General features: G+C 51.3%; 1 protein-coding gene across 2 annotated transcripts in view; it reads right to left on the bottom strand.

The window, feature by feature from the left end:
* Nucleotides 1-27,917, bottom strand: part of LOC140393912 (uncharacterized) — a 428,933-nt gene that overhangs the window by 280,699 nt on the left and 120,317 nt on the right. For both annotated transcript variants that reach the window (XM_072480540.1, XM_072480549.1), the window contains exons 3-4: nucleotides 22,824-23,408; nucleotides 259-897 (exon numbers count right to left, since the gene is read on the bottom strand). In XM_072480540.1, coding sequence (XP_072336641.1) covers nucleotides 259-897; nucleotides 22,824-23,408 — 1,224 coding nt within the window. The remainder of the gene's footprint in view (nucleotides 1-258; nucleotides 898-22,823; nucleotides 23,409-27,917) is intronic.

The following is a 27,917-nucleotide window of genomic DNA, read 5'->3' as shown; positions in this document are numbered from 1 at the left end:
AGCACCCGGAGGAAACCCACGCAAACACAGGGAGAACGTGCAGACTCCGCACAGACAGTGACCCAATCCAGGAATCGAACCTGGGACCCTGGAGCTGTGATGCAACTGTGCTAACCACTGTGCTCTCGTTTTGCCATTAGTGATAACCAAAAGACTTTTTGGTGGATGCCAATAAAATGTCAGGCAGCGAAGAAATATATAAGTGTACGTATACCATGAATGACACAATATGAATCAAATTAACCACAATTAAAATACCTTTGATATTGGTAACCAGTGGCTCTTCAATAGGAATTGTTGCATCTTCAAAAGGAACCGATTGAACATGTAGCCTTTGTAATGATGTCATTACCTGCTCCTGTAGGTTTGACAGAGAATAGAAATCCCTTACATTGAAGGCCAATCTGGGTTCAAATGCCATCTCCTTTAATTGTGCTGGGTCTGCATTGCTGACTCCAACAGTAAAGGTTATAACAGCAGCTCGCTTCAGTGCATCTGCAGAAGCTCTGATATCATCTCCAGATCTTCCGCCAGTGATGAGCATTAAAAGCTGGGGGACACCTTCCTCTCCTCTGCTGCCTGCAGCCCTGGTGAAGTGGTATCTGAGGACAAAGTCCAGTGCTTTGCCAGTGTTGAGTGTCGTGCCACCTTTAAATCTCAGTGATCTCAGGAGAGACAGAAGATCATCCATTCTTGAGTAGGTGTTTAGATAAAACTCGGTTTCTGCAATATTACTGTACAGTACCAACCCAACTCGCACTCTGTCACTTCCAATATCAAGGTTCTCAATTATTCTTGTGATGAAGTCACGGACAAGTGGTAGATTCGAACTTCCAACATAATCTGATTCATCAATCAGAAATACAATATCCCTCTTGTCCATGGCGTCAGATGTAACTAGAAACAAAAACACATTTAAATACATATCAGGTTAGGTAAAATTCAGAGAAATTGCATTAAATCAGAAAAATAGGTGGCCAATTTCAATGAAAATAATATATGTCAACCAGCCATGATTCCTTATTTACTAGCACAAAACAGCACAGTAGGCTCCCCACCACACTATCATCCTGTTCCTCCTGAGCTGGCACATAATGCATGATAGGCCTCACGCATTATTCTATTTGGAACACAGGAACAGGGAGAGGTCTTTCAGGCTTTGAATCCATTCTGACATTCCAGTAGATCATGCCAATCTGCAACTCAAATTCACTAACCTGCCATTCACCAAGATCCTTTGATACTCTTACCAATTACAGTTTTGAAAATGTTAATCGATGCATTTACGGAGAGAACGCTAGATTTCCCAACCTGTAATTTTACTTCTGAATGATCTTGGTCTATTTTTGAGATGTGCCCCATGCTCTGGACTTCCCAGCAATGAAAGTAGCATTTGAGATTCTCCGCTCCGGAATCTAAGTTCTCCCGGCAGGGGGGAGTCGTAACAAGGTCGCAGTGCTGCTAGGAGCGTTGTCGAGGAGCAATTCATGGTATGCTAATGGACCAGCATGCTGGCAATGTGTATCCCACCTGAGTCCCGATTCCCCAGGTGCCTGATTTGTTGGGGTCGGAAAGCCCGTTGCGAGGTTGATAAACTGGAGCAGCTTTTAAGCGTTTCACACAGCCCACACTCCCATTGCAGCCAACAGGATGGCAGATAAAAGACCCGCTTCCAGGTTTCTGGATGCTGACACCAACAGGATGCTGGACATTGTTGAGAGGAGAAGAGAGACCCCCTCTCCCCCAGGGTGGCATTTACAATCAACAGAGCCTGGGATGAGATGGCCGCTACAATCAGTGCTGGCGGACTATTACCTCGGTGTGAACTATTAATGATCAGGCTCCTGAGTCACTCTCTGGTGAGCACTACACACATGTTGGAGCATATCAGGGAGCACATTGGAAGCACCGGCCCACACAGTCATAGAATTTTAGAATCCCAACAATGCAGAAGGAGGGCATTCGGCCCATTGAGTTTGCACCGACCCTCTGAAAGAGCACCCTATGAAGGCCCAATCCCGCATTACACAACCTATGGGCAATTTAGCATGGCCATTCCACATAACCTGCACATCTTTTGATGTGTGAGGAAACTGGAGCACCCGGAGGAAACCCATGCAGACATGGGAAGAATGTGCAAACTCCACACAGTCACCTGAGGCGGGAATTGAACCGGGTCCCTTGCGCTGTGAGGAAGCAGTGCTAACTATTGCAGCACCGTGTCGCCCTAATCCCTTTTCTTGGTGCCCACCCTCCTCCCATATTCCCCAGTAATGCTCAGCCTTTCACAGAGTGCGTTTCACACGAGATGGGTAATTGGCGTTAGCAACGTAATCTCTGGAGGGAACCACTTTCACATCCACTTCCACCCATGCTAACTTCAGGCATGTCCCAAACCTAAAATCCACGCCCATGATTTTCAGGCTCATGTCACTATTATATCCCACAAGTATCTTACGGGAACAATTAACTTCCTGTAAACCTTGCAGAATGCGAGCTCCCCCGTTAAAGGGGCAGGGGACCTCTAAACAACGTATAGTTGTATGATGTATAAAACCGGACAGTTAGGCTCCAGCAAGGCAGACCCAGTTGCAATCTACTGTGTGACTGAACATAGAACATACAGTGCAGAAGAAGGCCATTCAGCCCATTGAGTCTGCACCGACCCACTTAAGCCCTCACTTCCACCCTATCCCCATAACCCAATAATGCCTCCTAACCTTTTTGGACACTAAGGGCAATTTAGCATGGCCAATCTACCTAACCTGCACGCCTTTGGACTGTGGGAGGAAACCGGAGCACCCGAAGGAAACCCATGCAGACACGGGGAGAACGTGCAGACTCCGCACAGACAGTGACCCAGAAGGGAATCGAACCTGGGACCCTGGTGCTGTGAAGCCACAGTGCTAGCCACTTGTGCTACCGTGCTGCCAACAAGTAAATGTAAATAATAGTTGTTGTAAATAAAGTTTCTTTCAACTACTCGGTGTGGACTCCTTCGTGACTTTATAAAAGTCCCACTCCTTTCTTTTGAATTCTTCGAACAAGATTTGTTGCCTAGTTTCATGTACTTTGGACGGGATTCTCTGTTTCAGAAACTAAGGGCTGGATTCTCCGATTTAGAGTCCACGTCTGGAGGAAGTGTCTTGTTTTACAATGAAAAGGTCGGCACCGCCCCGAGTCCGATGCTCTGCCCAGGGGGACCAGCAGCCGTGCCACGTAAAACACCCGACCTCCACGATATAAACGGCCAGAGAATTGCCGTGACAGCGCTTGCGCCCAGCGACGACCAGCAATGGTCGCGCCGTACAACATGGCGTCGGCCACGCGCAGATCCGGATGGCCAAATAGTGTCCCCCTGGACTCCTCTTAGCCATGTCTGGACGACGCCCTCCAGTTCCCCCAGCCATCTCTGAAGCCCCCCATGCCAGCAGCATGGCTCCCCCCCAAATGTGGCGGCACTGGACACAGTCTGCAGCCGCCACGTCAGGTATACGAGAACTCAGACCACACGTGGCCTGCGCGGTCGGGAATTCGGAAGAAGAGCATCGGGAGAGGGCCTCAAAGTGACGTGCTGACGCCGTCTAACAGCGTGCGCCACGCTCCTAGATGACATCGATTTGGAGGGGGCGGAACATCCGAAAAACAGCGGCAGCCCCGATTCGGTCACAAACGGGGATTCTCCACCCGATCGGCGAATACAATTTTGGCATCGGCAACGGAGAATCCAGCCCCTAATGTTGACTCCGGGACTTCTGCAACTGCAAAATTGACACCACTCCCAGAGAAAGTCATCAGCTGTTAATGGGATAGAATCATAGAATCATAGAATTTACAGTGCAGAAGGAGGCCATTCAGTCCATCAAGTCTGCACCAGCCCTTGGAACGAGCACGCCACCTAAGCCAACACCTATACCTTATACCAGTAACCCCACATATCCTTTTGGACACTAAGGGGCAATTTAACATGGCCAATCCACCTAACCTGCACATCTTTGGACTGTGGAAGGAAACCGGAGCACCCGGAGGAAACCCACGCAGACACGGGAGAAAGTGCAAACTCCACACAGACAGTCACCCGAGGCCGGAATTGAACCCGGGTCCCTGGAGTTGTGAGGCAGCAGTGCTAACCACTGTGCCACCATGTCGCCCCAGCACCATCGATTCCAATGAAAAACCATGTCGGATTCGCCGGGTTTGGGATGACACTCGAGACTGACAAGCTGCAGCTGCATATTAGCACTCCACTCCCCACACACACAGATCCCAGCCAACAAGATGGCAGCCAGGAGAGGGGCATCGTGTTTTGCAGATGCGGAGCTGGAGATGCTGTTGGACGCCATGGAAAAGAGGCAGGCTACCCTGTATCCTGGGTGGCAAGGAGGTTGCCACCCGCCACCATACACTGGGCCTTGACGCAGATGGCAGAGCTCATGAGCGCCTAGGCCCTACCGCCAGGACCGGACAGCAGTGCCGGACAAAAGAGCACAACCTCCTCAGGGCGGCCAGGGTGAATAGGCAGCACTGTGCCCCTGGTAACAACGCCAGCAACCCCGTCTCTACCCCCACAAGGGCGACTGAACCCCCACCCTGCACCACATGCCAGCACCTAAACTGGCCACCATGGCTGGGTGCCATGGCCACTGAAGCCACCAGCAACCCATCCCCTGTGCTGCATGCAGCCAACTATCTAACTCCGTTTTCATCCAATTAGGTATTGGATAGTGTTCCCTTTTTATGTTTGCATTGAGGTCTTTAGGATCCATGCATATCCTGAGATCATTATTTTATTTTTTAACACACCATTGAATTGGCCCTATCTGTCGGCTCGATGGGGCTGGATTCTCCGACTTCGAGGCTATGCCGGTGTGGGAACGATGGTGTTTTACGACAGAAGAAAATGGCATAAAACGGCCACTGATCCTCTGTTTGGCTGAAGGTTAGCAGGAAGGCAGCGTAGAGCACCCAGCTCTAGCTGCCAATAAGGCCCGGAGAATTGCCGGGTCTGTGACCGTGCAAGTGCACGGCGGCGGCCTGCAGCGGCCGCATCATACAACATGGCGCTGGCCGCTCATGGACCCGGCCTGCAAAATAGTGACCCCCGTTTCACCGGCTCGCGTGCCCCGGACCAACCCCCAGCAGTGTCCCCAGCCCCTGGCAAAGTCCCCCCTGCCCGCGGATCGGCCCTCCCCCGACTGTGGCGAGGCTAGACTGAGTCCGCAGCTGCCACACTGAGTTCCCAACAGATGAGACCACACGCGACCGACGCCGTCGGGAATTCGGCCGGTCGGGGGCGGAGCATCGGGGTGGTGGGCCTCTGGCAATGTCCTGAGGCCATCAGTACGGTGCGTGGCGTACTCACCGAGTGCGCCGCTTTGGAGGGGGCGGAGCATTGCGCAAGCGGCGCCAGCCGTCATTCGGTCGAGAACAGGGATTCTCCATCTGATCAGCGAACGTGATTGCGGCAACGGCGACCGGAGAATCCCGCCCGTGATCTTTTTGATCACACCAAGCTTTGTTATTCAGCTTTCAGACAGTCACACAATGGTGCTGGAACTCTCCTCGGGGCATGTATTGCTGGTTGAGCATCATTCTTGTGTTGAATCTTTCATGTGAAAGGCAAAGCACCAAACCCCCGAAGAATTTCTGGAAAAGCCGGCACAATGGGCTCCACCGATCCGCTGTGTGTGCTCAGCCTGTACAATGGGCTCCACCGATCCGCTTTGTGTGCTCAGCCTGCACAATGGGCTCCACCGATCCGCTGTGTGTGCTCAGCCTGTACAATGGGCTCCACCGATCCGCTGTGTGTGCTCAGCCTGCACAATGGGCTCCACCGATCCGCTGTGTGTGCTCAGCCTGCACAATGGGCTCCACCGATCCGCTGTGTGTGCTCAGCCTGCACAATGGGCTCCACCGATCCGCTGTGTGTGCTCAGCCTGTACAATGGGCTCCACCGATCCGCTGTGTATGCTCAGCCTGCACAATGGGCTCCACCGATCCGCTGTGTGTGCTCAGCCTGTACAATAGGCTCCACCGATCCGCTGTGTGTGCTCAGCCTGCACAATGGGCTCCACCGATCCGCTGTGTGTGCTCAGCCTGCACAATGGGCTCCACCGATCCGCTGTGTGTGCTCAGCCTGCACAATGGGCTCCACCGATCCGCTGTGTGTGCTCAGCCTGCACAATGGGCTCCACCGATCCGCTGTGTGTGCTCAGCCTGTACAATGGGCTCCACCGATCCGCTGTGTGTGCTCAGCCTGTACAATGGGCTCCACCGATCCCCTGTGTGTGCATCAATGCATAGTCGGTGCCATACACCCTTTTTACCAGTTCCAGTGCTTCAAACGCTTTAACACACAGGAGCGACTCACGATCTGTAGCTACTGTGGAGAATTAGACTTTGTGAACTTTATATTTCACTCGATCTTCAACTTCATACATCTCCAATGTGTCAATTTTCTGCCCATTGTAGACCTTCAAGAAGGCTGCCTTATTTAATATTCTGGGTTTTATTTTCATAGCTTCAATATCACTGATGCTGAGCAGATTTTCTCACGCTCCTGTGTCTAGTTTAACATTGATGAGTGATTTGTTTATTAACAACGAAACTGTCCAGTTATCTTTTGTTACTGGATAAAAGCAAATTACCGCGGATGCTGGAATCTGAAACGAAAGAGAAAATGCTGGAAAATCTCAGCAGATCTGGCAGCATCTGTAGAGAGAGAAAAGAGCTAACGTTTCGAGTCCGATGACTCTTGGTCAAAACTTTTGTTACTGTTGCAATACCATTTTTATAACTTTTTATTTCCATAGGTGACATTTTACTCTGGCTTTTCTGGCCCTGTCTTCATTAGAGACTACATTGATGAAAAATGTGCCCTCTAAGTTAATACCATCAATTGTAATTATGAACGTTTCTAGATTAACTTTCTTGTTTGTAAAACCAAAAAGAAAATGCTGGAAAATCCCAGCAGGGCTGGCAGCATCTGTAGGGAGAGAAAAGAGCCAACATTCCGTGTCCAATGACTCTTTGTCAAAACTAACAGAGAAAGTGAGAAATATTTATACTGTGGAGTGAGAATGAAAGATGAGTCATAGCCACAGAAACCCAGAGAAACCGGGTGCTAATGGCCACAGAAACCAAGGGGAAAGAGTTGATGTGCAGTCAATTGCACAAAGACGCAGATTGGGTATAACTGTGGCTTTATTGCAGTCAGATGCGTGGCCTCCTGCTGCAGCTGGCAAAATGTCAGGGCAATGGAGGTCACACATATTTATACAGATCTTAGTGGACGGAGCCAGCTGGCAGGAGCTACCGGCGAACCTGTAGGGCAGGTCCTACCTTACATCCCTAATACAATGGTTCACCACATTCACCCCCTGTTAAAAATGAGTCCGGCGGGGGTGATGTGAAACTATATACAAATAGTGCAATTATGTACAGTGTTAAGAATGGGAAAAAAGAAAGAAGAAAAAAAAAGAAAAGTCCATGTTGACGGTCCGGAGTCCGTCAAAGGTTCAGCCGATCCGGTGCTTTGGTGGTTCGTTGGGAGCGGCGTAACGGTGGCGGCGAAGTCGGCGCTGGCAGTGGTGGAGGTGGCGGAGGTGGCACCGATGGCAGTGGTGGCGGTGCTGATGCTGGCCGGTCATCGGGGAACTCTGGGAGCGTGCCGAAATCCTCTTCGTCCTCTTGTGTGGGAAGGGGGGGGGGGGGGGGGGGAGGTTGGTCTGGTGGGGTCAATGTTGGTGGCGCGGTGGGAGGGGTGGGGCGCATGGGTGGGGGGGGGGGGTGTGTTGGGGTGGAACCTGACGGTGCCAGCTTCCTGAGTGAGATAGTATCTTGGTGGCCGTCGGGGAACTCCACGTAGGCATATTGAGGGTTGGCGTGGAGCAGGTGAACCCTGTCCACCAAGGGGTCTGCCTTGTGGAATCGGACGTGCCTACGGAAAAGGACCAGTCCTGGAGCTGTGAGCCAAGTCGGGAGCGACACTCCAGATGTGGACTTCCTGGGGAAGCTAAAAACACGTTCATGGGGTGTGTTATTAGTGGCGGTGCACAATAGTGACCGGATGGAGTGCAGAGCGTGAGGGGGGACCTCCTGCCAGCGAGAGGCTGGGAGGTTCCTGGACCGTAGGGCCAGCTGGACGGCCCTCCAAACCATCCCATTCTGCTGTTCTACTTGCCCGTTTCCCCGGGGGTTGTAGCTGGTCGTCCTGCTGGAGGCTATACCCCTGCTGAGCAGGAACTGACGCAGCTCATTGCTCATGAATGAGGATCCCCGTCACTGTGGATGTAGGCGGGGAAACCGAACAGAGCGAAGATGGTGCTGAGGGCCTTGATGACGGTGGCAGACATCATATCGGGGCATGGGATGGCGAAGGGGCATCTGGAGTACTCATCGACCACACTGAGAATGTACGTATTACGGTTGGTGGAGGGGAGGGGCCCTTTGAAATCCACATTGAGGCGTTCAAAGGGGCGGGAAGCCTTCACCAGGCGCGCACGGTCCGGCCGGTAGAAGTGCGCCTTGCACTCCGCACAGACCTGGCAGTCCCTGGTGACGGTCCTTACTTCGTCGACGGAGTAGGGCAGATTGCGAGCTTTGACCAGATGGTACAATCGAGTGACCCCTGGGTGACAAAGGCTGTCGTGTAGGGCCCAGAGTTGGTCTACTTGTGCGCTGGCACATGTACCTCGGGAGAGGGCGTCTGGGGGCTCGTTGAGTTTACCGGGGCGATACAAGATCTCATAATTATAGGTGGAGAGCTCGATTCTCCACCGCAAGATTTTATCATTTTTGATCTTGCCTCGCTGTGTGTTATTGAACATGAAGGCTACTGACCATTGGTCAGTGAGGAGAGTGAATCTCTTACCGGCCAGATAATACCTCCAATGCCGCACAGCTTCAACGATAGCCTGGGCCTCCTTTTCGACGGATGAGTGTCAAATTTCAGAGGCATGAAGGGTGCGGGAAAAGAATGCCACGGGTCTGCCTGCCTGGTTTAGAGCGGTGCAAGGGCGACGTCTGAAGCGCCGCTTTCTACTTGAAAAGGCAGTGACTCGTCCACTGCGCGCATCCCGGCCTTGGCGATGTCTGCTCTGATGCGGCGGAAGCGTATTGTGTCTCGGCCGCGAGAGGGAATTGGGTGGACTGAATGAGTGGGCGGGCCTTGTCCGCATAGTTTGGGACCCACTGGGCGTAGTAGGAAAAGAACCCCAGGCAGCGTTTGAGGGCCTTGGGGCAGTGGGGGAGGGGGAGCTCCATGAGGGGGCGCATGCAGTCCGGGTCGGGCCCGAGAAGTCCGCTTTGGACTACATAGCCGAGAATGGCTAACCGGGTCGTGCTGAACACACACTTCTCTTTGTTATAGGTCAGTGGCAGTGCAGAGGAATTTATCGAGGTTGGCATCGTGGTCCTGCTTGTCATGGCCGTAGATGGTGACATTATCTAAGTACGGAAAGGTGGTCCGCAAACCGTACAAGTCGACCATTCGGTCCATTTCCCTTTGGAAGACCAAGACCCCATTTGTGACACCGAAAGGGATTCTAAGGAAGTGGTAAAGGCGACCGTCCACCTCAAAGGCAGTGTCTGGACGGTCCGACTTCTGGATGGGGAGCTGTTGGTAGGCAGATTTCAGGTCAATTGTTGAGAAGACCCTGTACTGCGCAATCTGATTGACCAAGTCAGATATGCGTGGGAGGAGGCACGCGTCGAGCTGCGTGTACCTATTGATGGTCTGGCTGTAGTCCACAACCATCCTGTGTTTCTCCCCAGTTTTAACCACTACCATTTGGGCTCTCCAGGGCTGTTGCTTCGATAATACCCTCCTTAAGCAGCCGCTGGACTTCGGACCTGATGAAGGTCTTGTACAGGGTGCTGTACTGTCTGCTCCTGGTGGCGACGGGCTTGCAATCCGCAGTTAGATTGGCAAAGAGGGAGGGGGGATCGACCTTGAGGGCCGCGAGGCCGCAAACGGTAAGGGGGGTAGGGGCCTGCCGAATTTGAGGGTAAGGCTCTGGAGATTGCACTGGGAGTTCAGGCCCAACAAGAGTGCAGCGCAGAGATTAGGAAGGACATAGAAGCGGAAGTTACTAAATTCTACGCCCTGGACAGTGAGGGTGACTGTACAGAAACCTCGGATCGGGACGGAGTGAGATCCGGAGGCTAGGGAGATCCTTTGATTGGCAGGATGGACCGCGAGGGAGTAGCGCCTTACCGTATCTGGGTGTACGAAGCTTACGGTGCTCCCAGAGTCCAGCAGGCACGAGGTCACGTGGCCGTTGACTTTCACCGTTGTCGACGCGGTGGCCAGGTTGTGTGGGCGAGATTGGTCCAGCGTCATCGAAGCAAACTGCGGGTAGTCGTCGAATGCTTAGGATGGTGAGCGTGTGCGGTTCCGATCTCGGGATGTCCGGAGACCCTGTGGGGAACAAAATGGCGGCGCCCATGGTGCGCACATTGCGCGGTCGGGACAAGATGGTGGCGCCCATGGGGCGCACGTGGCCGAAGGGGGACAATATGGCAGAGCCCATTGGTCGCACATTGCCCCGGGATAAGAAGATGGCGGCTCCCATTGTGTGTTTGGCGTGGGGGAGGAGGCGATAGTGGGCGCGATCGCTGCGACTGCGCGGGCCTGGCACACAGCCGCAAAGTGGCCCTTCTTACTGCAGGATTTACAAACGGCAGTGCGGGCCGGGCAGTGTTGGCGGGGGTGCTTCTGCTGATCGCAGAAGTAGCAGCGGGGACCCCCGGGGTGCGCGGATCGGCGTGCAGCGCAGGCGTATTGGGAAGGCAGGGCCCCAGCTGAGGAGGTTATCAGCGGGGTCCAGTAGGGGTAGGAAGGGGTAGAAGGGTGGGCAGCGCGGCGGGAGGGGTAAGACTGTACATTACAGGATGCGACCATCATGGAGAGCGCCAAGGTTTTCATCTCCGGTAGTTCGAGCGTGGCCCCTTCCAATAATCGTTCTCGGATGCGATCCGACGCAATCCCCATCACGAAAGCATCGCGCATGGGGAGATTAGCGTGTTCAGCGGCCGTAACGGCCTGACAGTCACAGTCTTGGACGAGTGGAATTAGGGTGCGCCAGAAGTCTTCGATGGACTCACCAGGTAGTTGCGAGTGGGTGGCGAGTACATGCCTGGCGAAGAGCGTGTTCGTTGAGCGTTGTGTTGTTTAAGGAGTGCCATTGCTTTTGCGTATTTCGAGGAGACTTGGATCAACGGGAACACGCTGGAGCTCAGTCTGGCGTACAGGACGTTTATCTTCTGAGCCTCCGTTGGCACGGGGTCCGCAGCGTTGATGTAGGCCTCAAAACATGCTAGCCAGTGAGTAAAGGCTGTTCTGGCGTCGGGCGAGTGCGGATCCAACTGCAGGCAATCTGGTTTGATTCTGATATCCATTCTGTGGAAAAATCTGACTGCAATAAATTGATGCGCAATCAATTGCACAAAGACGCAGATTGGGTAGAACTGTGGCTTTATTGCAGTCAGATGCGTGGCCTCCTGCTGCAGCTGGCAAAATGGCAGGGCAATGGAGGTCACGCATATTTATACAAATCTTAGTGGGCGGAGCCAGCCGGCAGGGGCTACCGGCGAACCTGTAGTGCAGGTCCTACCTTACATCTCCTATTACAGTGGTTCACCACAAAAGTGCTAATGGCAGTCCCAGAGAGAACAAAAGGCCAAACAGCAGAGAAACTGACATCAGACGGTAAACTCTGAGAGATGTAGATGTGGGGGGAAGGGAAGGTGGAAGCAAAGAGGCGAAAGGTTAAGGAAAGGTGGATAAGATGGTGGGGAGGGGGAGGGGTTTAATATATATTAAGAAAGAAATGGTAAAAGACAGTTAAAATGAAATGGGATGAAAACAAATGGGTCGAGGTAGGGTGGAGCTAATCATCTGAAGTTGTTGAATTCGATGTTGAGACCGGAAGGCTGTAGCGTGCCGAATTGAAAGATGCAATGGTGTTCCTCCAGTTTGCGTTGAGCTTCATTGGAACATTGCAGTAGGCCAAGGACAGACATGCAGGCATGGGAGCAGGGTCTTTTGTTAAAATGGAAAGCAACGGGAAGGTCAGGGTCCTGAATGCGCAAAGACCGGAGATGCTCAGCAACGCGATCACCCAGTCTGCGTTTGGTGTCTCCGATATAAGGGGAGACCACATTGGGAGCAGCGAATGCAATAGATCAAATTGGAAAGAGATGCAAGTGAAACGCTGCTTAACCTGCAATGAGTGTTTTTGGGCCTGGGATATTAAGCATGGAAGAGGTAAAGGGGCAGGTGTTACACCTTCTGCGATTGCATGACAAGGTGCTGTCATAATATACATCTATGTATATAATGGAGTGCAGACAGGCAGTGATTGACACACAGGATGACCAGTAAGCACACAGAACAGAGCAGCCAATCACCAGACAGGACATGACCACTATAAAGCCAGAGGGCACCAGTTTTCCCACTCTCTCGGGACCCAGCCTCTGGGACAGTCAGAGTTAGTGAGCTGGCCAGTGCAATCACCATGTGGTAGCTAGTAAATCTGGTTAGGCTAGTATCAGGTCTCCAGTCAAGTCAGCATAGTGTCAACCCACAGTTGAACATGTATAATAGTTCAGATGTTGAATAAAATCGTGTTGCATCTGATCAAGTGGTGGAGGTCTGTCTCTCGCTATACTGCATCAAGTGCAGTCCACATCGACCCAGCCTACCCAATACATCAGGTGTCATGGAGAGGTACTGGGTATGGTGGAGGAATGGACTAGATTGTCTCGGAGGGAACGGTCTCTGGAATGCTGACAGAGGGAATGAAGGGAAGATGTGTTTGGTGGTGGCATCACGCTTGAGTTGGCGGAAATGGCAGAGGATTATGCTTTGCTTATGAAGGCTGGTGGTATGAAATGTGAGAACGAGGGGAACTATATTCTTGTTCTGGGAGGGAGGGGAGGGGGCGAGGGTAGTGGCATGGGAGATGGACCGCACACTGTTGAGGACCCTGTCAACAACTGTAGGTGGGAAATCACGGTTGAGGAAGAAGGAACACATTTTCGAAGCACCATTTTGGAAAGTGGCATCATCGGAACAAATGCGACGGAGGCGAAGGAGTTGAGACTCACTCCATCCCTTTCTCTCTCAACTCCTTCGAAGATTCAAGATCTGAATTTTTAAGATGGTTCAAAGTTAAGCAGAGAATGTAAACATGCTGAATGAGCACAAAGCAGCAAGTGATTAATTGAAAAACAACTCTGGCTAAGGGGTTAAGTGCAAAGGGATCTGAAATAAAACAGAAAAGGCTGGAAACACTCATCAGCTCAGGCATGTGGAGCGAGAAAGAGAGGTAACCTTTGAAGTCTCCGATCTTTTATCAAGCATGGAAGATGTTAGAAATGAACAGTGCAATATGTATTATTTGTTTATATAATTCACAAATTGCATGTCAGGTTCTTCAATATTATAGTTGGAGCCTGACATGGCTGTATGTAAAGCTCACAAACAAGGGGATCAAAATATACCATAGGTTCCTGCAAAAGAGGGGCATTCAGCCTATCAAGTCTGCACTGATCCTCGACAAGGGTAGCCTACCTGGGCCCACTCGCCCACCCTATCTCCATAACCCCACCTAACCTGCACATCTTTGGACTGTGGGAGGAACCTGGAGCGCCCGGAGGAAACATATTCCCACACAAAGAGAAGGTGCAAACCCCACACAGACAGTCACCCAAGGCCGGAATTAAACCAGAATCCCTGACATTTTGAGGCAGCAGTGCCAACCACTGTGCCACCACATTGTTTACTGGAAGTGGATGCACAAAGACGCCAGATGCACTGGGTAGGTATCCAAGTGGGGCATGGGCTCTTTGCATGATGGGCTCAGGGGACGGTGGTTGAATCAAGGAACAGACGTCTTCTTCAGGCTGTTAGCCATTTCCCCCTGGGTTGCCGACATCCTGCAGGGTCTGGTGAAGACAGGCGGGCTGGAGAGAGTGATATGAGTGTGCTGAACTGCTATTTAAATCTGGTGCAAGGACATTTGAACATATCAGCTGAGGACAGGCAAAATAATCAACAGTCGGCCCACCAGGTGACTTGAAAGGGAATGCGCTTGTGTACAATTTAGAGATTCCAAGTGCAGAATCTGGCGTGAGATATTGTGTTCTTGGACGGCAGAACAGGTTCACAGGAGCCGCCACACTTAGTCTTAAAATCAGAGCATTCACCCCAATAAATTAGATCTGGTGATAGATAAGGGGCGGAATTCTACATTTGCCAATGCCGGAATCACAAAACGCAATTGTGCGGATAATAGGTTCCGAAGCCAAAATTGCCACGGTCACCGATTTGACACCAAATCATGATTCTCTGACACCTCGACAGCAGCATCAATAGGGTATTCTCCGGGGTCTCCCCGATTCTCCTCCTCTGATGGGCCAAGTCCCGACAGCGTGGTTCAGTTATGCTTTTACAAATTGTGAAAGCGGCGTCATGGCGAATGAGGGAGAGAGAGAGAGAGGAGGTAGGACACAGAGAGGAGCGACTGTGGGCTGCTGGGCCAGCACTGGCAAGGCTGACTGGGCTGGGGGTGGGCCATGGCAGGGCTGGGAGAGGGGGGGATGACAGGTGAACAGGCCGAGTGGCCAGGGTGACCTCCCACTGGACTGGGGTGGTGTCCAGGCAGGCTGACCACCCATCTTGGCCCCTGATTCTGCACAGTAACACCGACCGCATGGCGCCCCTACCTCCGCTCCCCAACGCCTGCCACATCCCCCCCCTACCCCCACCCACCCCCTACCCCACCCCTCCACCCCCTCACCTCCACCCCCCGCCGACCTGTCAGGGAGCTCACAGACCTCGGTGCACAGATGCATCCGTGACTTCACGGAGGTCCTTTATGACCAGGGACTCAATACACCCACTTCAATGTGGACCGAGCCCACCAAGATGTCCGGGCAGCGGGGTTCGCCGCCTTCGCCGGGATACTCCAGGTCCAGGAGTGATCGACGGACTGCACGCCTCCCTACGAGCACCTGCAGATGACAGGCCGCTCTATACAAACCAAAAGGGGTTCCGCTCGATGAACGTGCAGCTGATATGTGACCATCAGCTGTGCATCACATACGTCTGCGCCCGATACCCAGGCAGTGTGTACGACGCCTTCAAATTGGCACACTCGACGATTCCTGAAATGTTAGAGATGACCCCCCAGCTGAGGGGTTGGTTCCTGGGCGACAGGGGTTATCCATTGTGGTCGTGGCTAATGACGTCTATCTAGAGGCCACAGACCGACGCGGAGACCCACTGCAACGAAGCACATGTTGCGACCTCGGGTGTGACCAAGCAGTGCTGCGGCCTCCATTGTGATACTGAGAGGGTCGCCTGATTCGTGGCGGCCTGCTGTGTACTCCACAACATCACGCAGCCGACGCGCGATGTGCTAGGGGAGGAGGAATTCCAGGCCTCATCCGATGAGGAGGATGTGGGGAGGGGGAGGATGGGCAGGACATGGGGCACAGGTAGGCAAGGGAGGCCACTCTACATTTATTAAAAAGAAGAACTTGGAGGTGATCAGAGTGTCCCATGCACCTGGCGCATATGTGCCAGGTGCATGGGACACTCTGATCGCCTCCAGGTTCTTCTTTTCAATAAATTTAGAATACCCAAATCATTTTTTCCAATTAAAGGGCAATTTAGCGTGGCCAATGCATCCACCCTGCACATCTTTGGGATGTGGGGGTGAGACCCACGCTGACACCGGGAGAATGTGCAAACTCCACACGGACAGTGACGCAGGGCTGGGATCGAACCTGGGATCTCGGCGCCGTGAAGCAGCAATACTAACCATTGTGCCACAGTGCTGTCCATGATCGTCTCCAGGTTCACTGACTGTGGGGATTGGGGTGGAGGCGGGAGACTGGCTAGGAGCACGGACACCCCATCCGACTCTCACTCCCCACCCTGGCCATCCCCCAACTGCAACCCTCTCCTTGATACATCCCGGCCGCACAATGGGGTGCGGGCCCTGGGCTGGCAGTAACACTGGACTGGTCCATTGGTGGAGGATAATGACAACCCACTCTGCGATGAACTCTGCTGCTCCACATCGTTTGATATCGTCTGACTCCTGCCCATGGTTGCACTTTCCACCGTCCACCTGGATGATCCCTGCATGTGAGCTGGCCATTCCATCACGTAGTGCCATCGTATCCCTGGGTGGCGGTGGTGGGGACAGTCGGGAGATGGGGGAGGAGTGTGGGGCTCACGGGCCACCCACAGGGTCTGCCTGGATGGGCCTGGGTGCTGGTCAGGTGTCTCGGATGGCGTGGTGGAGCCTCGTTCTTCCTGCTGCAAACCAGATGTGCAAGGACAAGAGGGAGGGGGGGGGGGATCCGAGGTGCTGCCATGTTCTGGCACCTCCTCTGTAGAAGTCAACGGCACGGGGCCCATCACCTCCTCCTCCCTCAGGGTGCATGATGGCCACTGGGCTACTCCATGGGTCGGGGGTACAAGGGGAGCTATCCCCTGAGGCTCCCCCACCACCCGGCATTCCCCCACCCCCAGTCCTGGAGACCTACTCTGGTCTCAACCAGGGTCTGCATGCTGGCGGCCATGGAGCACAGGGAGTGGACCATCTCCGTCTTGGATGGCGCCACATCACCCATTGACTGTGCCATCACCTTCTGGGTGTGTGTCAAATCAGCCAGTGACTATGCCATCTCCTTGTGGAGTGGACCACCTCTCTGTGTCTGCGGCACATCAGCCAGCACCTGGGCAATGCCGCCGACTTTCCCAGCAATGGCCCGCTGTGACTGGTCCATGCTCAGGAGTGCCGCTGTAATGTCCAGGTGGCTCTGGGACATGGTCACCTGTGAGGCAGCAACTCTGTCCTGGGGCTCGGCCAGCACCTTAGGCTTTGGACATGCCGACCCATAGCCAAAACTGTCGCCACCAATGCTTCCACCACGATCCCCACCTGCGCAGTGTTGGCCTGGGTGGTGTCATGATATGCAAACATGCAACCAATGAACACTCAGAATAGGACACAACAAATGGGCAGTCAGGACACTCAGGTGGCATCACCACAAGGGGACATGACATAAGGCACTCACACCCTGCCTCTCTCCACAGACAGACATCCAGAGAGTTAGACAGAGTTGATGAGCAGCATCACACCCCAGCACGTGGCTTAGAGCAAGCTGGTTCAGTTAGACTGAGTTACTACAGTTAGATTAGCAGAGAGTCGAACGCATTTGAGAACTGTGTTAATAGTCCAATAAACACATTGAACTCATTTCAGAGTCTGGAGCATCCTTTTGTTAAGACTGTATCAAGTAGCAGCCTGTGTTATCCGAAGCAGCATAACACAACATGATACCAGGAGTGACTGTTCAATCTATCTAGTTCAACTCAGCAAGATCCGTGACAACCAACTAATGCATACAGGCATAATGGACAAGATTCAGGCTCCTCATCAGCTCAGGACCACTGGCAATCTTAGTGCCAACTGGTGATCATTCAAGCAGAAATTTCAACTATACGTGGAAGCATCCGACCTCAATGGCACGACTGATGCGCGGAAGATAGCTCTTCTACTCACCACTGCGGGTGACCATGCGATAGAGATCTTCAACTCCTTTTACTTTTCCGAAAGGCAGGACAAAACAAAGTACCAAACCAACCTGGACAAATTCGACAGCCACTGCGAGGTGGACACCAACAAAATCTTCAAGCGCTACATCTTCAAGCAGAGGATGCAAGGTAAAGACGAATCCTTCACCTCCTATCTAACTAACCTTAGACTGCTAGCGCAATCCTGCAACTTCGGTGATATCACTGACTCCATGATCAGAGACCAAATCGTTTTTGATTGAAACGTGTAGTGTGCATGAGCACTCGAAAAATCGCTATTCACAGTACAAAATGGCAGAAAATGAAAAACAAGCCTCCCACGAGGTGGAGAGTGCTCAGGCCATCTCCCGGATGCATCGGCACCACATTGACGAAAGCGGCCATTTTGTGCCCTCTTCCAGGGGCTGACACATGCGCAATGCGATTGGGAACACGAAACGGCCGAAAACCGCACTGCGCAGGTGCAGACGTCCAAGAACCGTACCGCACATGCGCAATGACGCACTGAGCGTCATGACACCGACGTCATGACGTGTGCGAACTGCGGCACCGCCCATTTTAAAAAAAACTGCCCTGCAAGAGGCAAACGCTGTTTAAACTGTGGGAAACCAAACCACTATGCAGCCCTGTGCAGATCTGCACCACCAGTCAGGAGCCAGCACTCCCAATTCTGACAGCGGCACATCAGAAGTGTGCAACACCGAATGCATGACTGATCCAGGCAGTGCGACGGATCCAGATGATGAATACCTGGACAACACTTACCGAGTGGGCATTATTACGAAGTGCGAATACGCCACACCGGACACATCGCAAGTCCAATCAATCCTGGCCGTAGATTCCGAGGACGAATGGCATGCAGTGATGAAGGTCAACCACTGCCCCATCCAGTTCAAACTGGACACAGGTGCCTCCGCCAACCTGATTTCGCAGGTGGACATCAAGAGAATCAAGAAGCCCCCCACAATCCTTCCAGCTGCCTGCAAACTCCTGGACTACAATGGAAACGCAATCAAGGCACTGGGGTCCTGCCATCTGCAGGTGTCCAGCCGACACACACAAGCAAGCTTACGCTTCGAGATTGTTAAACCAGACAGGGCGTCCCTGCTAGGTGCGCACGCCTGCAAGCAACTGAATCTCATTCAAAGGGTCTACATTGCGACGACGTCCCATTCGGATCTTCACGCCAGCATTGACAACATCCTAACCCAGTACCCAGATGTATTTAGCTGGATGTGCGCGCTGCCGTACGAGTACAAGATTCTACTGCGGCCTGATGCCAAGCCAGTGGTCCACGTACCACGACGTGTCCCTGCTCCACTGAGAGAGCTCACGAGTCTACAACAAAAAGGCATCATCTCCAAGGTCACTGAACCAACTGACTGGGTCAGCTCGATGGTGTGCGTAAAGAAGCCTTTGGGGGCCCTACGCATCTGCATTGACCCCAAGGACCTAAATAAAAACATTATGCGGGAACATTACCCCATCCCGAAGAGGTAAGAAATCATGAGTGAGATTGCACACGCGCACGTCTTCACAAAATTGGATGCATCCCAAGGATTTTGGCAAATCCAACTTGAAGAATCCAGCAGAAGGCTCTGCACCTTCAACACGCCTTTTGGCAGGTTCTGCTCAACCGAATGCCATTTGGCATCATCTCGGCATCAGAGATTTTTCATCGCATCATGGAACAGATGATGGAGGGAATAGAAGGGGTTCGTGTCTACGTTGATGATATCATAAACCCCAGAGGAACATGTGTCCCGACTCAAGAAAGTATTCCGATGCATACATGAACATGGCCTCAAGCTAAACAGGCCCAAGTGCTGTTTTGGAACATCCACGCTGAAGTTCCTGGGCGATCAGACTTCGCGACACGGACTTATGAGCATTTGTTTTTTTTGTTCGGTTCTGTATTCCTCAGTCAGTCACATTAGACAGACACATTCACATGTATATACATCTAAAAAAAAAGGGGAGATGTCATGATATGCAAACATGCAACCAATGAACATTCAGAATAGGACACAACCAATGGGCAGTCAGGACACTCAGAGGTGGCATCACCACAAGGGGCATGACATAAACACTATAAAAGGGATGAGGCACTCACACCCTGCCTCTTTCCACAGACAGACATCTAGAGAGTTAGACAGGGTTGATCAGCAGAATCACACCCCAGCACGTAGCTTAGAGCAAGCTGGTACAGTTAGACTGAGTTACTACAGTTAGATTAGCAGAGAGTCCAACTCATTTGAGAACTGTGTTAATAGTTCAATAAACAGGTTGAACTAATTTCAGTGTCTGGAGCATCCTTTAGTTAAGACTGCATCAAGTAGCAGCCTGTGTTATCCGAAGCAGCATAACACAACAGGTGGCACGCATTGTTGGCACCACCTTCTGCCGCTGCACACGATAGGACTCCCCCAACTGCACCTGCAGATGCTGGATGCTCGCTGGCAACCCCTCATGTAGTCCCTGGCTCTTCAACTGCATCTGCATCATGGATGGGACTGTCTGTTCCAGAAGCTCGAGACCCGTCTGGACGGCAGCTTATTCCTCGGGTCGGCCCGCCCTCTGACCGTATGCCCCTTCGGGTGTTCCTACCTCCATCTGCTGCACCTCCTCAGCTAGTTACCAGTTAGTGTTCCAGGAGCCTCCTCACTAACATGCCCAGCCGAGGTGAGTGTTTCTGGGATGGGGAGGGTGTTGGAGACAGCTGTGATGGAAAATGACTGTCATCCTCTGACCCGAACACACAGCAAAAACTGCACCGACCTCTTCAGAAGACAAACATGGGACACAACCGACAGAGTACCCTTTGTCGTCCAGTACTACCCCAGACTGGAGAAACTACAACATCTTCTTCGCAGCCTGCAACGCGCCATCGATGAAGATGAACATCTTGCCAAGGTCATCCCCACACCCCCACTACTTGCCTTCAAATAACCGCGCAACCTCAAACTATTGTTTGCAGCCAACTACCCAGCCTTCAGAACAGCGGCACCACACAACCCTGCCATGGCAATCTCTGCAAGATGTGCCAGATCATCGATATGGGTATCACCATTACACGTGAGAACACCACCCACCAGGTAGTGCACATACTCGTGCGACTCAACCAACGTTGTCTACCACATACTCTGCAGGAGAGGTTGTCCCGAAGCGTGGTACATTGGCGAGACCATGCAAACGCTGGGACAACGGATGAACGGACATCGCGCGACACTCGCCAGGCAGGAATGTTCCCTTCCAGTCGGGGAACACTTCAGCAGTCAAGGGCATTCAGCCTCTGATCTTCAGGTAAGTGTTCTCCAAGGCAGCCTGCAGGACGCGCGACAACGCAGAATCGCCGAGCAGAAACTTATAGCCAAGTTCCGCACACGAGTGCGGCCTCAACCGGGACCTTGGACTCATGTCGCATTACATTCACCCCCCAACATCTGGCTTGCGAAATCCGACCAACTGTCCCGGTTTGAGACAATTCACACCCTCTTTAACCTGGGATTACCCCTCTCTCTGGATCTGTAAAGAGTTAATTACCTGCAAATGCTTGCATTCCAAGCATTGTCTTGCATCTTTGACTTTGTCTATATATATGTTTCTGGAAGCTACCTCTTCATTCTGAAAGCTAGTGATTTGAAACAAACCTGTTGGACTTTATCCTGGTGTTGCAAGACTTCTTACTGTGTTCACCCCAGTCCAACGGCAGTATCTCCACATCTTAGAGATATCATGGGCGGGATTCTCCGACCCCCCCCGCCGGGTCGGAGAATCACCGGGAGGCGGCGTGAATCCCAACCCCGCCGGCTGCCAAATTCTCCGGCGCCGGGGATTTGGCGGGGGCGGGAATCGCGCCGCGCCAGTTGGCGGCCGCTGGCAGCGGACCCCCCCGGTGATTCTCTGGCCCGCGATGGGTCGAGTGGTTGCCCGTTTTCGGCTGGTCCTGCCGGCGTAAATTAGAGTAGGTACTTACCGGCGGGACCTGGCTTCGCGATGTGGCCCCGGGAGGTGCCCCCACGGTGGCCTGACCCGCAATTTGGGTCCACTGATCCACGGGCGGGCCTGTGCCATGGGGGCACTCTATTCTTCCGCGTCGACCGCTGTGGTCCTCCGCCATGGCCGATGCGGAGATGAACACTCCCTGCGCATGCGCTGGGATGACACCAGCATACGCTGGCACTCCCGTGCATGCGCCTACTTGCGCTGGCCAGCGGAGGCCTTTTGGCGGAAGTTGGCGTGGCGCCAAGCCGCTTCCCCGCCGGCCGGCGCAGTGCAAACCAACCACCCTGACGCCGGCCTAACCCCTGAAAGTGTGGAGGATTCCTCAACTTTGGGGCGGCCCGATGCCGGAGTGGTTCACGCCACTCCTCGGCGCTGGTGTTGCCCACCCCGCCAATTCCCGCAGAATCCCGCCCCATAGTTGTGTTGTAATTCACCGGCTGACCACTAGGGGTCTCACTGGTATATAAATGAATGTTAGAGTCAGGTGACCCTTCAGACTGGCTGGAGGAAGCTGGAGAGAGGTTACTTGTGCTTGTTCTGGCTGTTATTCAACTGTTGTTTTGTATATAGTTTACCCACAGTTAACGTTAATAAATCGTTTGTAGCTTTAGCTACAAATGTTCTTGTAATGTAAATCACGCCATCCGACAAGAACATTACACTCTCCCGCCTAACGGCAAGCTGGTTATTCTGCCTGATTTCCAGTTGGAGTACAAGTGAACGACAAAATATGCCTGCTGGAGTTAAAATACCACAGCATGCAGTGAAAGCCAGATTCCAATTGGAAACTCTTCTCACTTATGTCAGGCTCTTGATCTGACTTTGTGCCTCCAGCAGGGAAGCATACCATGTTAATGAGTGAATGTGGGTGGGTCTGTGCATGATAATGCATGGAATAATGTTAACAATTGAAAAACAAGTGAAGAGCTTATCTGGATTTCCAATGTCCACTCTGATGTGCAAAGCTACCAATCAGAAATACAGGTCAGAAACTGCCCCTTTTATTGATTTCCTTCTAACCTGTCCTGTTTTCAAAGAGAGATTCATCATGTTTGATTTGAAGTAGTGAAAAGACTCAGCCTCAAATTATATTACTTGTGTCTGTCATCAATATACACTACTCTGGGAAACATTGCTTAAACTATAATCACGTTTCATGGTTTTGTGCTCACTGTGCAAATACATTGGGCAAAAATTTTACCTTCAGTAGGAGGGATTGGTTCTTCAATCACAGACACCGCTCTAACTTTCGATAGCAGCTCTTGTTGAATAGTTTGCAATTTCTGGAAGTCTCCCAGTTTCAGAACAGAATCAGGATTCAACACGATCTGTCGTAGCTCCGATGTGTCGGCACTCTTGGCTCCGATGGCAAAGAGCACTATACCAGCCTGTTTCACTGCATCTGCTGCCCGTCCAACATCATCTCTGGATTTCCCAGCAGTGATCAGCACCAGGATTTGTAAAACTCCAGATTCGCTCCTGCTCCCTGCAGATGGAGTGAAGACATTCCTTGTGACAAAGTCCAGTGCAGCACCAGTGTTGAGGGGCCTTCCTGTTTTCAATCTCAGCTTTCTCAATGCATTTAAAACCTCATTTTTAGTTGAATGAGAATTGAGGCCAAATTCCAGTCTTGAAACAGAACTGTATTGTACCACAGCAACTTGATCTTTGTCAGGTCCAATATCGAGCTCCTGGATTACTTTATTAAGAAAACTGCGGACTTGAAGAAATGATCTTCCCATTCCAGATGAGCCATCGATTAGGAAGACAATATCCTTTTTCCTGGCTGCAGAAATTCAAGATGAAATAACAGTAAATATTTACATTGGTAAACCCAGTTGGTCATAAGAAAAATATTTTAAGGATACAAGCTTTCAACCCTGTCGCAGCTATAATATGTGGCCATCAGTCAAAAGTGCATTGATTTTAACCTGATTGGAAAATCCTGCCAGAGCGAGGCCATACAAATCTGATCCAAATGTTTGAGAATCCAATAGACAGTGAATAAAAAATTTTAATTTCAAAAATTCAATTTGGTTTATGTAATACCATTTTTAGCTCACTGGCTGATTGGCTCAGAGTGTTTGATGAACAAAGGACATCACAAGCTTCCACCAAACTTAAGGAGCTTTCAGACCGCTTTCTAATTCAGATTGAAATCATCGAATCAGCTGATGCTGCAACTTCCTAGTCCACGGGGTCAATTTTCACCTTAAGCTTCCCCCCTGCCCTGAACTTGCACCATTCTCTGGTTTCACTCCTTTCTCCCCTCACGTCCGCACTGAGTTCATTCTGTCCATGAAATGCAACCTCTGATCATTCAACCCTACTCCCACTCGACTACTGAAAAGCTAAACTTTATTAATCTCATGTGGGGTCTAGACAAGATAGCTGGGAAAGACTTCTTTCCCCAAGCGAAGAGGTCAGTTACCAGGGGGCATCGGGTTACGATGATTGGTGGAAGAATTACAGGGCACATGAGGAAAAGCGTTCTCACCCAGACGGTGGGGGGCATCTGGAATTCACTATCTAAATTGATGGTTGAAGCTGAAATGCTGAACTCATGTAAAAGGTACCTGGATTTGCATGTGAAGTGTTGTAATCAGCAAGGCGACAGACCAAGGGCTGCAAAATGGGATTACAATGAGTGGCTAGTTTCTTTTTTCTCTTTCCTGGCCAGCGCAGACACGATGGACTGAATGGCCTATTTCTGCACTGTAAACTTTCTTTGGTCCTACGGTTCATACATGGAATGTGGGCATCACCGGCTAGGCCAGTACTTATTGCCCATCCCTAATTACCATTGACTGAGTGGCTTCCTAGCCCATTTCAGAGGGCATTTAAGAGTCGACCACATTGCTGTGTGTCTGGAGTCACATGTAGGCCAGACCAGGTAAGAACAGAAAAATACCTTCCCTAAAGGGCATTAGTAAATTAGATGTTTTTTTATGACATAGAAAATATGAGCAGGAGTAGGTCATTCAGCCCTTTGAGCCTGCTTCATCAGTCAATATAATCATGGCTGACCCTCTATCCCAATGTCATACACACGCATTCTCCCCGCACACTTGTCATTTTTAGAGTCACTAGATAGGTTGGAGACTTGGGTAGAGAAATGGCAAATGGAGTTTAATCCAGATAAATGTAAGGTAATGCATTTTGGTGGGTCTAAAATAGAGGGGAAATATACCGTAAATGACAAAACTCTTAGGAATATAGAAAATTAGAGAGATCTGGGCGTGCAGATCCACAGATCTTTGAAAGTGGCAACACAAGTGGACAAGGTAGTCAAGAAAGCATATGGAATGCTTGTCTTTATTGGATGGGGCGTTGAGTGTAAAAACTGGTAAGTCATGCTACAGTTGTATAGAACTTTGGTAAGGCCGCACTTGGAATATCGCGCACAATTCTGGTCGCCACACTACCAGAAGGATGTGGAGGCTTTGGCGAGGGTGCACAGGAGGTTTACCAGGATGATGTCTGGTCTGAAGGGTGTTAGCTGAATAGACTCGGATTGTTTTCATTAGAACAACGGCGGTTGAGGGGCGACCTGATAGCGGTCTACAAGATTATGAGGTGCATGGATGGAATGGATGGGCAGGCACTCTTTCTCTGGGTGGAAGGATCAGTCACTGGGGGGCATAGATTTAAGGTCTATGGGGCAATGTTTAGAGGATATGTGCAAGGCAGGTTTTTTTACACAGAGGGTGGCGAGTGCCTGGAATGTGCTACCAGGGGAGGCTGTGGAAGCAGATACATTAACAGTGTTCAAAAGGCATCTCAACAAATATATGGATAGGATGGGTGTAGAGTGATACGGCATAAGGAAGTGCTGAGGGTTTTAGCCAACGGTAGTATCATTACCCTGACCAGACTTGGAGGGCTGAAGGGCCTGTTCCTGTGCTGTATTGTTCTTTGTTCTTTGAGTCCAGAAATCTATCTATTTCCTTCTTATATATATTCAGTGATTTGGCCTCCACATCATTCTGTGCTGGAGAATTCCACAGGCCCTGTATCCCGAGACTGTGACCCCTTGTCCTGGAGCCCTCTGCGAGAGGAAACAACATCCCTGTATCCAGTTTGTCCAGACCTGTCAGAACTTTATACCTCTCAATTAGATCCTCTCTTATTCTTCTCAATTTCAATGAATACAGACCCAGTGGACCCAATCTTTCCTCATATGACAGTCCTGCCATCCCAGGAATCAGTCTGGTGAACCTTCATTGCACTCCCTCTTTGGAAAGTATCTGGCGGGATTCTCCCTTCTGACGGCAGAGTGTTGACGCCATCGTAAAAATCGGAGAGTTTAGCAGCGGCGACATCGGACCGCGAAGTGTAGCGATCCTCTGCCCTACAGGAGGCCAGCACAGTACTGGAGCGACTCACCCCACTCCAGCTGCCGATACCGGCTATAAACATGCGCCGCGGGTCTGCACATGCGTGCTGCGGCAGGCGCGAATGCGCGCATGCACGCAGCAACCGGCGCAAACTCGCGCATGCGCGGTAGCTTCCTTCTCCACGCCGGGCCCGACGCAACATGGTGTAGAGCTACAGGGGCCGACGCGGAGTAAGCGAGCCGCCCACCAGGAGAGGCCGGCCCATCGATCGGTCAGCCCCGATCGCGGGCCAGGCCACGGTGGAGGCCCCCCTCCGGTGTCGGAACACCCTCCCCCCCACCAGGCCTCCCCGACAGGATGGACACCGAGGTCCCGCCGGGTAAGACCACATGTGAACAGTGCCGGCGGGACTCGGGCTTTCTTGGCGGCCACTCGGCCCATCCCTGGCAGAGAATCGCCAGGGGGGGCCGCATGGAGTGGCCCCTGACCAGCGACGCACCAACTGTGCCGGTGCCAATGGCACCGATCCTCCGATCACCGGAGAATCAGCGGACCGGCGCTGGGCGGCGTCGCGCGAATCGCACCCAGCCCACCGATTTTCCAAGCCGGCGTGGGCTGAGAGAATCCCGTCCATGATCGTTCTTAGATAAGTAGACCAAAACTGCAGAGAATTCTCCAGGTGTGGTCTCACCAAAGCCCTGTATAGCTGCTAAGAAATCCTTGCTCCTGCACTCAAACCCTCTTGAAATAAAGACCAACATACCATTTGCCCTTGAAAACTGCTTGCTATACCTGCATGCTTGTTTTCAGTTACTGGTGTGCAAGGACACCCAGGTCCCTTTGTATGTCAACATTTCCAAAGCTATCACCATTTAAATAAAATCATTCTATTTCTCTGTTCCGAAGTGGATAACCTCACATTTTTCCACATTATACTGCATCTTCTGTGCATTTGTTCACTCACTCAACTTATCTCAATCACCTTGTAACCCCCGAAGATCCTCCTCACAACTCACATTCACAGCAAGTTTTGTGTTATCAGCTAACTTGGAAATATTACTTTTTGTTCTCTCATTCAAATCACTGATGTGGAGGGCCGAAGGGCCTGTTCCTGTGCTGTACATTTCTTTGTTCTTTGTTCTTTGTATATTGTGAATAGCTGTGTCCCAAGCATTGGCCCCTGCAGGACCCCACTCGTCACTACATGCTCCTTCGAAAAAGACCCATTCATTCTCACTCTATTTCCTGTCTGTGGAAGGGAAATTAATGAGTTGCCCACTTAGAAGCATGCTGGGAAATGCTTGACTATAGTTTAACACTGCTTTTGAACGAAAATAAGTAGGTCAGGTAACGTAAACAAAATACTCCTTAATATTTTGGTCTCACCTTATTATGATCACACATTGTCCTCCGAAAGATAATAAAATGTGTACTCAAGTTGTTTTTAGCCAAGGGCAAGAACATACATAGTACGTATTTCATCTTACATTCTTTCCAAGGTCTATTTAATATAAACATAGCTGTTTACTTCAGGCTGTTATTTCAGACTATAAAGATATGCTTTTTTCGGTCGAATCTCAGATTGCTGTTGAATGGCTATGCAGCCAGACCACTCCTTTCTCCGCAAATATATTTGTGTCAAATAAATTTCCTTAATTCGAACCTCGAAGAATTTGTCTTTATTATAATTTCCACGACCAATTGGCGTAGTCTTCGCAGGTTCCCTAATTTAATGGGACGTGAACCCCAAAAGGACTCTATAAATAGGACTCTCTCAGCTGAAAGGGAGAGAGAGCCATAGCGTGACCCCAGCTGAAAGTGGGGGGTCGACACTCGGCATCCTTAATTACTGGCCACCTTAATGACTCATGCTAGGCTAAGTTATCTCAATTAATAAATTAACCATAGCTGCATGGGAAGAAAAAGGTGCCATAGAGACTAAAATTCATTTTAAATTT

This window comes from Scyliorhinus torazame, chromosome 2, assembly GCF_047496885.1.
Source record: "Scyliorhinus torazame isolate Kashiwa2021f chromosome 2, sScyTor2.1, whole genome shotgun sequence".
NCBI classification, from domain to species: domain Eukaryota; kingdom Metazoa; phylum Chordata; class Chondrichthyes; order Carcharhiniformes; family Scyliorhinidae; genus Scyliorhinus; species Scyliorhinus torazame.
This window is presented reverse-complemented; position numbering and strand designations above follow the sequence as displayed.